General features: G+C 43.8%; 1 protein-coding gene across 1 annotated transcript in view; it reads left to right on the top strand.

Annotated features, from left to right (window-relative positions):
- Positions 1-671: 671 nt before the first annotated feature.
- The window catches only part of bicc1b (BicC family RNA binding protein 1b), a 53,019-nt gene continuing 40,948 nt past the window's right edge, over positions 672-12,742 (top strand). The window contains exons 1-2 of the mRNA XM_063002652.1: positions 672-1,182; positions 12,388-12,434. Of these exons, the coding sequence (XP_062858722.1) occupies positions 984-1,182; positions 12,388-12,434 (246 nt within the window). The 5' untranslated portion in view covers positions 672-983. The remainder of the gene's footprint in view (positions 1,183-12,387; positions 12,435-12,742) is intronic.

Raw genomic sequence — 12,742 nt, forward strand, 5'->3', positions numbered from 1 at the left:
TATCATTATTATTGTTGTTGTTTTTGTTATTATTATTGTAATGATTTTTGTTGTCATATTATTATTTTTATTATTGTACTTATAATTGTTATTATTGTAGTTGTTATTATTATTATTGTTGTGCTTGTTGTTGTTATATTGTTATTATTATCATTGTTATTGTTATTATTATTATTGTTGTTGTTGTTATTATTACTGTTGTTGTTATAAGTGTTATGATTATTGTTATAATTGTTGTAGGAGTTATTATTGCTTTTGTTATAATTGTTATTGTTGTTGTAGTTGTTATTATATTATTATTGTCGCTGTTATTATTATTATTTCTGTTGTTGTTGTTATTATAATTGTAGTTGTTGTTGGTGGTGTTTTTTTATTATTATTATTCTTGTTATTATTATTGCTGTGGTTATTATAATTGTTTCTATTGTTGTTGTTTTATTGTTGTTGTTGTAGTTGTTATTACATTATTATTATTGTTGAGGTTATTATAACTGTTGTTTTTGTCGTTAGGACGGATTTTTTTAACACATAAAACTTTCTGATTATGAATCAGCTCTCAAGACTCAGAATGATTCGTTCTTAAGGAGTCGACTCTTCCTCGATTCTCTCTGGACTCTCCGGAGCTCCGGTGTCATATAGCGGAGCGGGGTGAGAGGAGCGGGGTGAGAGCGGAGCTCAGTGTAGAGTCCGTGAGTCCGGCTGTGAGTCCGGCTGTGAGTCCGGTTGGAAGTTCCTGTGATCTGAAGGGCGGCGCTTTTTTACCGGAGCAGTACCGAGAGCTTTCTGTCTCTTTCTCCGTCTGTGTGAGCGGAATGAACGCGATGCCCGCCGATGTTTCCTCCCGCCGCGGAAACTTAACCGGATCGAGTCCGATGAGGAGGAGAAGTTAACGGTTTGTGAAAAGCGCTTGGAGCGGTTCGCGCGGAGCGTGTGTGTGTGTGTGTGTGTGTGTGTGTGTGTGTGTGTGTGTGTGTGTGGGCACCATGGCGGCTCGGTGTGATTCGGTAAACGGGCTCTTACAGCAGCAGCAGTTGGAGACTTTAAGTTCCAGCGAGTCTCCTCCACCACACACCGGCTCTGAGGACGAGGAGCTGCCCGGAGCAGCGGCACCACCTACAGACCCCGAGTGGACCGAGGAGCGCTTCCGAGTGGACCGGAAAAAACTCGAGCTCATGCTTTTAGGTAATAAAGTACACGAGTCAAAAAAAACTGTTTCAACATAACAGAGAGTCGGTCCCAAAAGTTTAGTTACCACTGCTGCATCTCACACTCAGTCTAACCTTCTATACTAACATACTACCATAATAATACACTAACATACTACCATAGAATTATACTAGTAATAATGCACTACCATACTAACATACTACCATAGTATTATACTAACATACTGGATACCAACTGGCATAGTACCATGCTAACATACTACCACAGTATTATACTAACAAACTGGCATACTAACATACAGAATACCAACTGGCATAGTACCATACTAACATACTGGCATACTACCATAGTATTATACTAGTAATAATGCACTACCATACTAACATACTACCATAGTATTATACTAACACATTGGCATAGTAATACACTAACATACTAACATACTACCATAGTATTATACTAACACACTGGATACACTACCATACTAACATACAGAATACCAAACTGGCATAGTACCATACTAACATACTGGCATACTACCATAGTATTATACTAGTAATAATGCACTACCATACTAACATACTACCATAGTATTATACTAACACACTGGCATAGTAATACACTAACATACTAACATACTACCATAGTATTATACTAACACACTGGCATAGTAATACACTACCATACTGACATACTACCACAATAATACACTAACATACTAACATACTACCATAGTATTATACAAACATACTGGATACACTACCATACTAACATACAGAATACCAAACTGGCATAGTACCATACTAACATACTGGCATACTACCATAGTATTATACTAGTAATAATGCACTACCATACTAACATACTACCATAGTATTATACTAACACACTGGCATAGTAATACACTAACATACTAACATACTACCACAGTATTATACTAACATACAGAATACCAACTGGCATAGTACCATGCTAACATACTACCACAGTATTATACTAACACACTGGCATACTACCATAGTATTATACTAATAATAATACACTACCATACTAACATACTACCATAGTATTATACTAACATACAGAATACCAACTGGCATAGTACCATGCTAACATACTACCACAGTATTATACTAACAAACTGGCATACTACCATAGTATTATACTAATAATAATACACTACCATACTAACATACTACCATAGTATTATACTAACATACAGAATACCAAACTGGCATAGTACCATGCTAACATACTACCACAGTATTATACTAACAAACTGGCATACTACCATAGTATTATACTAATAATAATACACTACCATACTAACATACTACCATAGTATTATACTAACATACAGAATACCAACTGGCATAGTACCATACTAACATACTGGCATACTACCATAGTATTATACTAATAATAATGCACTACCATACTAACATACTATCATAGTAATATACTAACATACTGGCATACTACCATAGTATTATACTAATAATAATGCACTACCATACTGGCATACTACCATAGTATTATACTAATAATAATGCACTACCATACTGGCATACTACCATAGTATTATACTAACAAACTGGCATACTACCTATCATACTGGCATAGTACCATACAAACATACTAACAAACTGGCATACTAACATACAAACTATCAAACTGGTAAATTACCGTACTACCATACTGGTACACTACCATAATATCATACTACCATACTGTTATGCTGGCATACAACCATATTATCATACTGGCATACTACTATACTGACTATCGTACTGGCATATTAACATACTACCATACTGGTATACTACCATACTATTATACTGTACAGGCATATTTCCATACTACCATACTGGCATACTTCTATACTGACTATTGTACTGGCATATTGCCATACTGTTAAACTACCATCCTGACATACTACTATACAACCGTACTGGCGTATTAACATACTGGAATACAACCATACTGACAATCATACTGGATTTCTACCATACTATCATACTGGCGTACTACCATATTAACATACTGCTATACTACCATACTAACTGTCATACTGGCATAGTACTATACCATTTCACTGGCATATAGCACACTGTCATTCTCTCATACTGTATATATATATTATTATTATTATTTAATATTTAACTATTTAAAGGTTTACATGACTTGCATTAGAACGTTTCTGTCTCTTTAAGATTGTTTTGTTTACGTCAGGCTTTTAGTTTACACGGACTTTTATTTCTAGTTGGTGGAACAGTGGTGCTTCACGGGTCCTGAGGAACCGGGTTCGATCCCCCCGTGCGATCGCTCACTGTGGCCGAGGGTTTAGGATCTTTTGGTTTCCTCCAGGCATCACTGGTTCCATTCCATCTCCCGAAAAGTGCTGTGTGGGCTTTAAACTGCACCCCGGTCGTGAGTGAGTAAATTCCTGAGTAAATGTGAGTCAGACCGGGGAAAGTTTCTGCTTCTCGCCCCAGTGTTTTTAAAAGTTGTGCTCGATTCGCAGTAACCCTGTGAACTGGTTAACTGGTCAGCTGGTCAGTATTTACATGTGCTTGATGTTAAATTGTTGAGATAATGAGAATAAAAGTGAGAAAACAGAAGTTGACGAAGGCTTGTTTACATTCCTCCTGCTAGTCAGGACGTACAAATGCACTCGAGACGCCCTTCCTTCCACCCCCAACTTTAGTGCTAACAAATATAAACAGGGCAGCGGACTTGGCCAGGGCAAAATTAGGAGGACTTGGTGTAACGAGGCGTGTTGGTGAAGCCCCGTACCTGCAGGACGCTAAAGCAAGGTAGAACAACACTGTGGCTAAGGAGGGGTGACCTCAACTGGACATCCAGTATGATAAATTTCTGTAGTTTTTGCATCTTGATGGTAGTTTAGGTTCCTCTGCCGCGTTCACCGACCCCGTCCTGGGCGCACACACGCCCCCCTTCCAAATGCACGTGCTAGTAGCCGGCCAACAGCGAGTGATGCTCAGAGATAGCAACCTTGTCCAGCCTTTCCATCCTCAGTGAGGCTGAGATTCGGACTCATATCTCAGCGGTGGTGCACTAGCGCATTAGTAATTCATTGATACGCACCCTTTCTGGTCAGTACGAGACAGGTCAGCGTACACCTAGACTTTTGTTAGAGGTAGGAGGTATGAGGAGGACCTAGCAGACTGTGACCGGAGGTGGGAATCAAACCCGTGTTCTCGGGACCTACGTTGACGTGCGGCACCTACAGTTCCAGCAGAGGTTCTCGAGCACCTCCTAGAACCAGCGCCTACTATAGTGTGTGGTTTTGTGAGGACGTCGCATTTGATGCTGGTTCTCCTGGACTGGGATCGAATGGACTCTACATTATGAACCCAGTATGAACCAGTTTGAGGTTTCAGTGCTTTGTTCGTTCGGGTAGTTGGTCGCATTATCGGTCGCATTGGTGGTCGCATTGTCGGTCGCATGCTACCTATCACGTTTCCTTATTCAGGATTAAACATCACCCCCAGATTCTCGTTCCTGACCACGTCCGGTCAGTCTCACGGTCTCACGTTCATCCTGGACCCACTCTCAAATTCCTTCAGCGCTGCCGTTAGCGCGTCCCGTCTGATGAAACGCCGTTGCAACAGATCCAGCCTATCGCATGTCAACGGGAGTTTTCGCCCGGCGCGCGCCGGAAAACATTTCGTTTGGCCGCGCTCGTGTTTTTCTGTTGTCTGAGCCAGACTCTGTGTTTAAGTGGACGTTTGTTTTATCCAGATTCGACAGGGCATGGAAAAACTCAGCCCCCGGACATGAATGCATGATACGTTGTTTGCTAATCATTACCGCCGTGCTCGCAGAAGACTGCGGCGTGCAAATGAGCCCTGGACCGCGGGGTGCTGGATGGAACAGAGAGATCATTCCGGAATATTTGAGCACGCTGAGGAACGTAGGAATTTATTATGTGGGATTTACGGCCAGATTAAAAACACAAAACATTTAAATTATTATGGGTTGTAATGTCTTAATTCTGTTTGTTTGAAGATCAGACTCTTAGTTTAGTCGTAGCCAGTTCCTCTTCCTCTGCTGGAGACCCCGATGGCGTACTGAGGAGGGTATATTCTCCTGACACGCCCTCCCTCCGACGCGTGCGCACTCCACCGACCCCTTCTTATTCGCCCGTACTTCGAGTCACGCGCTGATCTCCACGTTCCTCCACTTCTGTACAGGCACCTTGGGCTACTAACCAGGGTCCTTACACGGACCCCGCCCACTTTTTTATTCCCGTCTTTTCCCACACAGCAGACTAGTGGCTGATTTTATCTGCTGCACTGTCTGCACTGCCGATCATGCCCACTAGGGGGCGCGTAACATGCAAGAACACCTCTGCGAATCTCAGCGGAGCTACCGACCTGGCCCGGGCAAAACGTGTCGTTACGTAGCTGTTTTGACTTCGATTGGTACAGACTGGCTGCCGACGCGAGCACGCGGAGGAGATTTTCCATCCACCGACTTCAAAAACGTTCCTCCCGCCCCTCATTAGCATAACAGCGGCGTTCAGGGAGCTCGTTTATTTCTACAAGTGCGAGAGCCGCGTGATCAGCGCTCGGGAGCGTTTCATCCGTCCGGCGCTACACTGACGTTAATTGTCCGGGGCTTATTTGGATTGGCACGCGGCCGCCCGCTTGCGTTGCGCGGGTTTAAGAAGTGCCGAGTCCGGACGGAGAACGATGTTTTCCTCCCCCGCTCGGCTCTCGTCGCGCCGGTTTGAACCCGAACGTTCGAGGCGTGAACGTTTCTGTTTCCTGTCCTGTGAGAAGTGATGCCAGGCTGTGGCACCGTTAGCATTCAAACCCCGAGCTGAACGGTTAGATGAACATGGAGTTCCATTTTTACTACGGTTTACTATTTTTTTTCAGTCCTTACTACTGTTTTGTGTACGATCGATATTCGAACCCTGGATCCCAGCAGTTGTGGGCTAGTGGATTTTTAACCCTGCGCCGCCTGAGCGCCCTCTAACTAAACATGCTAATCATAATAAACGAAGGTGCCAATTTTTTCTGACAACATGAGAGCAGTTTTGATAATATAACCTCACACACAGACTTCATACACAGTACACAGAGCTGGCTCATGCACACCGAGAGTGGGTCCGGTGCCTGGCAGGGGATGAGAAGTGCCACGAATCAGGCTCTCCTTAACCTGATCAGGGTTGTGCAAGCAGCAGTGCATTCACAATCGAGAACTGGAAATGACTAAACTGCGGGAACGCATGCACTCATTTACTGTCTAGACACCTTATACTGATCAGGGTCGTGGGGGGTGCTGGAGCCTATCCCAGCAGAAACACCCCGGACAGGGCGCCAGTCCATCACAGGACACACACACACACACACACACTTAGGGCAATTAAGTATCACCAGTTGACCTGACTGCACGTCTTCGGACTGTGGAAGGAAACCGGAGCACCCGGAGGAAACCCACACAGACACGGGGAGAACATGCATGGGAATCGAACCCAGGACCTTCTTGCTGTGACGTGACAGTGCTACTGCGCTCAATTAATCAACAACTGATAACAGGTAGATTAGTGGTTAAGATACCAGACTGGTGTTTAGAAGGTTGATGGTTAAAGCCCCAGTGCCGGTTTGCCACTGTTGGGTCCTTGAGTAAGGCCCTTTAACCTTCAATTGCCTCCAGCTCAGATAATCGAACCCAGGGAATCTAACCCAGGACCTCCCTGCTGTGAGGCACCAGTGCCTGAAACATCCTGTATGTTTGTGGGTATTTCCTAAGCCAGTCAGACGGTGATTGACTGTAAGCGTGCACGTCGCATGTATGGTTGCAAAAATAAATAAGTACAGAAACCTCGGGCGGTAATGACGGTACCACATGCTCAGGAAGCTCGTCCACGTTCAGCAGCCGTGTACGATAACCCGATCCGCCGGGAAAAGTCGGGCGCTCGTATATTATAACCTGTTCTTAAAAACACGGGGTAAGAGCCTGAAACATGCTGAAGCACTTTCTATCTACAGGAGCCGTTAATCCGGAGCGAAACGACACAGTCGAGATGTTTATACTAGCTTTGATCACGGCTCACACACAGGTGGAAAAAATAATAAAGCTTTGACTGAATCACGATTGCAAACAAAACAGCTCAGCTGGTGAATTATACCAGGCCGAGCGCTCGTTTTACACCTACAGTCGGTTCGCTCTGGTCTGAATTAGCTGATGAGGACAAATACTCGGACCATTTTCCATTCGGTTTGTTTTTTTAAAGCGATCTGGGCTTCAGACGATGTTTTTAGACGACCGAGCAACAAAAGGAAGCTCGTAACGACGTACAGACACGATTGGCTACGTCTTTGGGTCCTTGTGTTGTTACAGCCAGTGTTTCCAGAGAATCCGGATCTACTGTGACCCTGACCAGGATAAAGCGGTGATGAAAGATGAAAATGAAATTATGGGTCATTAAGGGCGAATAGTTAAATCCATAACACATGAAGTGTGCAGAAAGGGGGTGTGAATACTTTCTAAATCCACTGTGTGTGTGTGTGTGTGTGTGTGTGTGCTGGCCTGAATGAACTTGGGTCCGAACTCTCAGAGTTCGAATCTCAGCTCTGCCCCCTAGCGGGCATAATCGGTAGTGACTGCAGCACTAGTCTACTGGGTGGGAAAAGACAGGACTAAAAAACGCGCGTGACTCTCCGTGCGCAAGACCGACCTCACGCGCCAATCCACTGAAGTACGGGCGAATAAGAGAACGCACGTGTCGGGGGGAGGGCGTGTCAGGAGAATATACCCTCCTCGTACACCGTCAGGGTTTAAGTATCGGATCGTAAACGGATTGTTTTGTTTCTGTCAGGTCAGTAAACGGCGTAAACGGTGTGAATCGAATCCTAACGCGCCGGTGCAATCCGGTACGCTGGGACCGAGCGGCCTCTCAGCTCCAGCTCAGCCTGTTCTGGTCAGAAGGATCCTGGAGGAGAGCTGGAGGTGGGCGGAAGGTTCCCAGCGTTCATAGCGCTTAATTCAGTGCAGCTGTTGGAGCGAGTCTGGTTTATAAAAAAAGAAAAAATAAGAGTTTGGCTCCGGACGGAGACTTTGTTATGACAAGGAAAGAAACGGCTCTGTAACACCAGCGCCGGCTTCACTGCGCCGGGAGAAAAACAAAATGGCTGTTGTTTGGCATCGCGACCGCAAAACTGCTGTTTTTTTTCTTCTCCTTCTTGGATCTCTCATCTGATCCTGAATTAATGCTGTTTTCTTGGTGTTAAATAGCAAACGGAGGAGCGCTTTTATTCCTACAGGTTACATTTATGGTTTTTAGGTGGGCGCTGGGATCTGGGGGTGGGTTCGAATCCCCGGCGGTGCTGTTAGCCGGTCGGGCGTCTACGCACCTGAGTGAATCAGGCGGCGCGTCATGTGAATAAGTGAGTCATCAGTGAGTGGAGCAAACAATTATTTAAAAAAATGTAAATATATATAAAAAATTTGAATTAAAAATAATATAAATATAAATAAATATAATATCAATAAAAAAATATATCAAAAGTAAATTAAAAAAGTAAAACAAAATATAAATATATAAAACAAATAAACATATATAAATATAATAAAATATTTAAAAATATATTCTATATAAAAAAAATATAAAAATATAATTACAAAAAATTAAAATAAATAAGGAATAATATAAATATAAATAAATATATATAACATAAATAAATAAAATATAATGATAAATAAATATAATAAAAATACAATAAAAATAACATAAATAAAAAATAATATAAAATATTAATAAATATATATAACAAATACATATAATATAATAAGAAATAAATATAAAATGAAATTTAAAAAGTAATATAAAAAATATAAATAAAAGAAAATTATACTTATGCTTTTTTTCTAGGTGGCGCCAAACTCACAATGAATAAATAAATCAAACCTAAGCTAGAATTTTGGCGCCGCTTTGGGGTCTGTGACTGGAATATGAAGATTATCGCATGAAAATACAGTAGGTTCGAGTAGGGCACTCCAGCTGGGTGCCTAACTCACACAACCGGTCGCGCTAGCCTACGGCCCTTCTTTGTTTCTTTGGTCACGTGTCTGCTGTCTTTTGACCTTTTTTTGTCTTTGACCTGTAATTAATCCAGAGCTGTTTTCTTTCTTACACTGGACTAAAGTACAGCATCGGGATCGAGGGTATATTTAAGGGTCGGGCTTGGAACCAGCACTTACAAGTGCACCTCCCAATGATCCCGGCCTTGGACAGTTGCCGATCATGTCCGTGCAGATTCCCAACCGGCTGATAGCAACCCTGGATCCCCAGATCTCACTGGTAGCAGGTTGGCGTACTTTAGCGCCTCGAAACCCAAGTGCTCGCTAAGGGAACATGACTGGATGGTCTAAACTGCTGTAGGATAAATAGATGCGTTCTATTGGCCAAGACTATATTAAAAAATAATGTTTTATACCAGCTTAGCTTCTATAAATGGACTCTGGTGTGAGTGTTTTAAAACTTAAAAATAATAATAATAATAATAAAGAAAATGCAGACTTTGGCACGTCATCCATCTAAAACCTGACGCTGGTACGTGATTGTAATTTGAGGGAATGTAATTAATGAACCGGGGGGAAGGGGGGTGATTTTTTGCCTCCGTGTGGTTTTCGGAGGAACGTTGAATTGAACCCACCGACCGAGTGGTCTTAATAAATCTCAGCCTGTGTTTTTAATCCTCAGCACTCATCGTAGGTGTTCCGTTACTGATCTGTCGTCGTCTATCGGCCGGACTCGTTAATTCATCCGTAACCGTTCATCGTATTTTATTGCGGTGAAGTTTTAGATTTATTTCCAGAATTACACCTGGCTGTTTGCACAGAAATCGTCTGCGTTTCATAATGAGAGAAATCTCGTGAATAAGAAACTCACTCCCGTCGTGAGGCGCCAAGGAACGCAGCTGCTGATAAAGATTTCCCAACACGCCGCTGCATCCAACTCTCGGCGGCGGGTGGTATCACCCGCTCATAACACGACGAGTACGCATTCTTACGTCCTGACCTACGTGCTGAACGAAGACGGATGTACTTCACACTTTTTTTAGCGGTATGATTGCTATTTCGAGTATTCGGACGCCTGAACTTCAGCGTGTCGGACGTCCCGTTTCAAAAACAAACCGAGATCTTTGTGTGACCTTCTCAGCTAGAACAAGAGCCGCTCTTCTCCTCTGAGAAGCTCCTCACCAGACTTTGAAGGACGTCTGTGTCTGTGGGAATTTGTGCCCGTTGAGTAAAACACGACAGAACTTGTATTTGTGTGGCTGGGCGCTGATCGATCAGCCAACGTTCCGGGTTCATTTCAGAGCCGGTGAGTTGGGCTGAAGACCCACAGGACGCTGGAGTTTCTTTAAACTCTTTAAAGGACCTTCCCTAAACTGTTGCTGCAAAGTTGGAAGCATGGTTGCTGTATATCAGGGTTTTTCAAACTTGTTTTAAGTGACCCAGGCAACGCGGACATCGCATCTGGTCTCACTGTGGTTTACAAGATGTAGCGTAAAGCGTCCACAAGGGGGCGTTCACGTACAAGTTTATTTAATTACTGTACTATTATTTTTCTCTGTGACTCATGTCAAAAACAACTCACAGTGAGGCGTCCACATACTTTTGAATTTGAATAATTTATATAATACCGTATGTCATATATATACTTCCAGGCCCGACAGGTTGATAGCACAGCCACAGTGCCCCGAGATTCCCTGGTGGGAATGTTCATCACATGAACAGTCGGATATTCTTGATACGCAATATGGCCAAAAGTATTTGGACGCCTTCTATAACAGTGACATTTCTGAGTAGGTCTGTGGGAACTAGAATTTCCACCGGAGTTTTTCTTCACATCATGCTGGAACAGAAGGGCCTTCCCTAAACTGTTTCTGCAAAGATTAATTCCACCCGTTAGTGATTGCATGTAGTGTTTTAGTACAGAGAAGAGCAGGAATGTAATAAACAACGTTCCTGAACCTTCAGTCTGAGAGAACGAGGAGCGTTTTTAATCTGTGATCTATTAAACCACTGATGGATCCACCAGGCCTCCCTGACTGCACGTTATGCAAGATCTCTCCTGTATCAGTCACGCAGCTGACCACACAGTGGCCAAGTCATCAGGTCCACCTTGGATAAACCTCTCGACCACGACAAACGCCGACGTCTTATTTTTTTTTTACAATTTTATTTCTCCTTTTCTTCATGTTCCTCTGCTGGAGACCCTGATGGTGTACACGGGCGGCACGGTGGCTCGGTGGGTAGCACTGACGCCTCACAGCAAGAAGGTCCCGGGTTCGATCCCCAGGTGGGGCCTTTCCGGGTCCTTTCTGTGTGGAGTTTGCATGTTCTCCCCGCGTCCACGTTGGGTTTCCTCCCGGTACTCCGGTTTCCTCCTACAGTCCAAAGCTGTGCAAGTGCGCTGAACTGGAGATACAATTGATATAACCTTGTTAACTAATGAACCTCGTGTAACCAAGGGACTAGTTCAAGCCCCACCACTGCCAGGCTGCCACTGTTGGGCCCTTGAGCAAGGCCCTTAACCCTCAATTGCTTAGACAAAAATACTGTCACTGTACTGTAAGTCGCTTTGGATAAAAGCGTCATCTAAATGCTGAAAATGTAAATGTGTAATGAGTAACGACCGTTTCTGTCATCTCGATTAAAATCCTAATAAACAAACAAACAAACGACACGTGCACGCTCCACCGAGCAAAAAGACCGGACTAAAAAGGGGACGGGGTCTTCGATGCGGTAAAAGTGCCCTGGTGCCCAGCGTGTGACACAATCGGCGTCCCCAGCAGCGGAAGACGATTCGGCTACGCTAGATTAGGAAGAGGATTTTTTTTATCCTCCACTGTACTCTACTGGCTTCTCTCCAAACTTCCGGATGCGAACATGGCTCGTACACGGTTTGAATATTTCCGAACTCATTCATGCCCACCCGATAAGTTCTACACGAGGCCTAACTTGATGCGAAGCCGCACGTTCGGAGCAGAAACCTTCTCGTTAACACCGAACAGGAAATCGTCCCTGAGCTCTGAACTCTGACCGGCCCCGAACGAACGGCAGTAAAGTAAAATAAAAAAAGAGGTGTCGAGGTTACTTGCTGATTTTGCTCGTGCGCGTCCGTAAGTGAAGCCTGATGTTCGGTTCTTTTCTAAAATGTCCCATTCTTCTCCGCAGCTGCCGCCGAGGGGAGGGTGAACGGAGGCGAGGATTTCTTTCAGAAGGTAAGAAAAACCACATTGCTTTGGCAGGGGCGCAGCGAGGTTTAAAACCTTTCTTTTTTTTTTTGGAGGGGGGGACTGAATGACATATGGACATGCTTAAGTTTGTTCAACCTTGCAGCCTGAAATTTGCAGCGTAGTCAGATTTTCTCTGATTGCTGAGCGCCTCTGAAGGTCTGCACGGTCTGATTAACGGCCGTCGTGCGGCCCGGGGCTCGTTACCGGTTTCGAAATGAAATTAAAGTTGTTAAACGAGTTTAAAACAAACTGCTCAGACTGTTTGACCTCTGGGTGGCGCTGTCGCTTCTTTC

The sequence above is a fragment of the Trichomycterus rosablanca genome, chromosome 10, assembly GCF_030014385.1.
Source record: "Trichomycterus rosablanca isolate fTriRos1 chromosome 10, fTriRos1.hap1, whole genome shotgun sequence".
Taxonomy (NCBI): domain Eukaryota; kingdom Metazoa; phylum Chordata; class Actinopteri; order Siluriformes; family Trichomycteridae; genus Trichomycterus; species Trichomycterus rosablanca.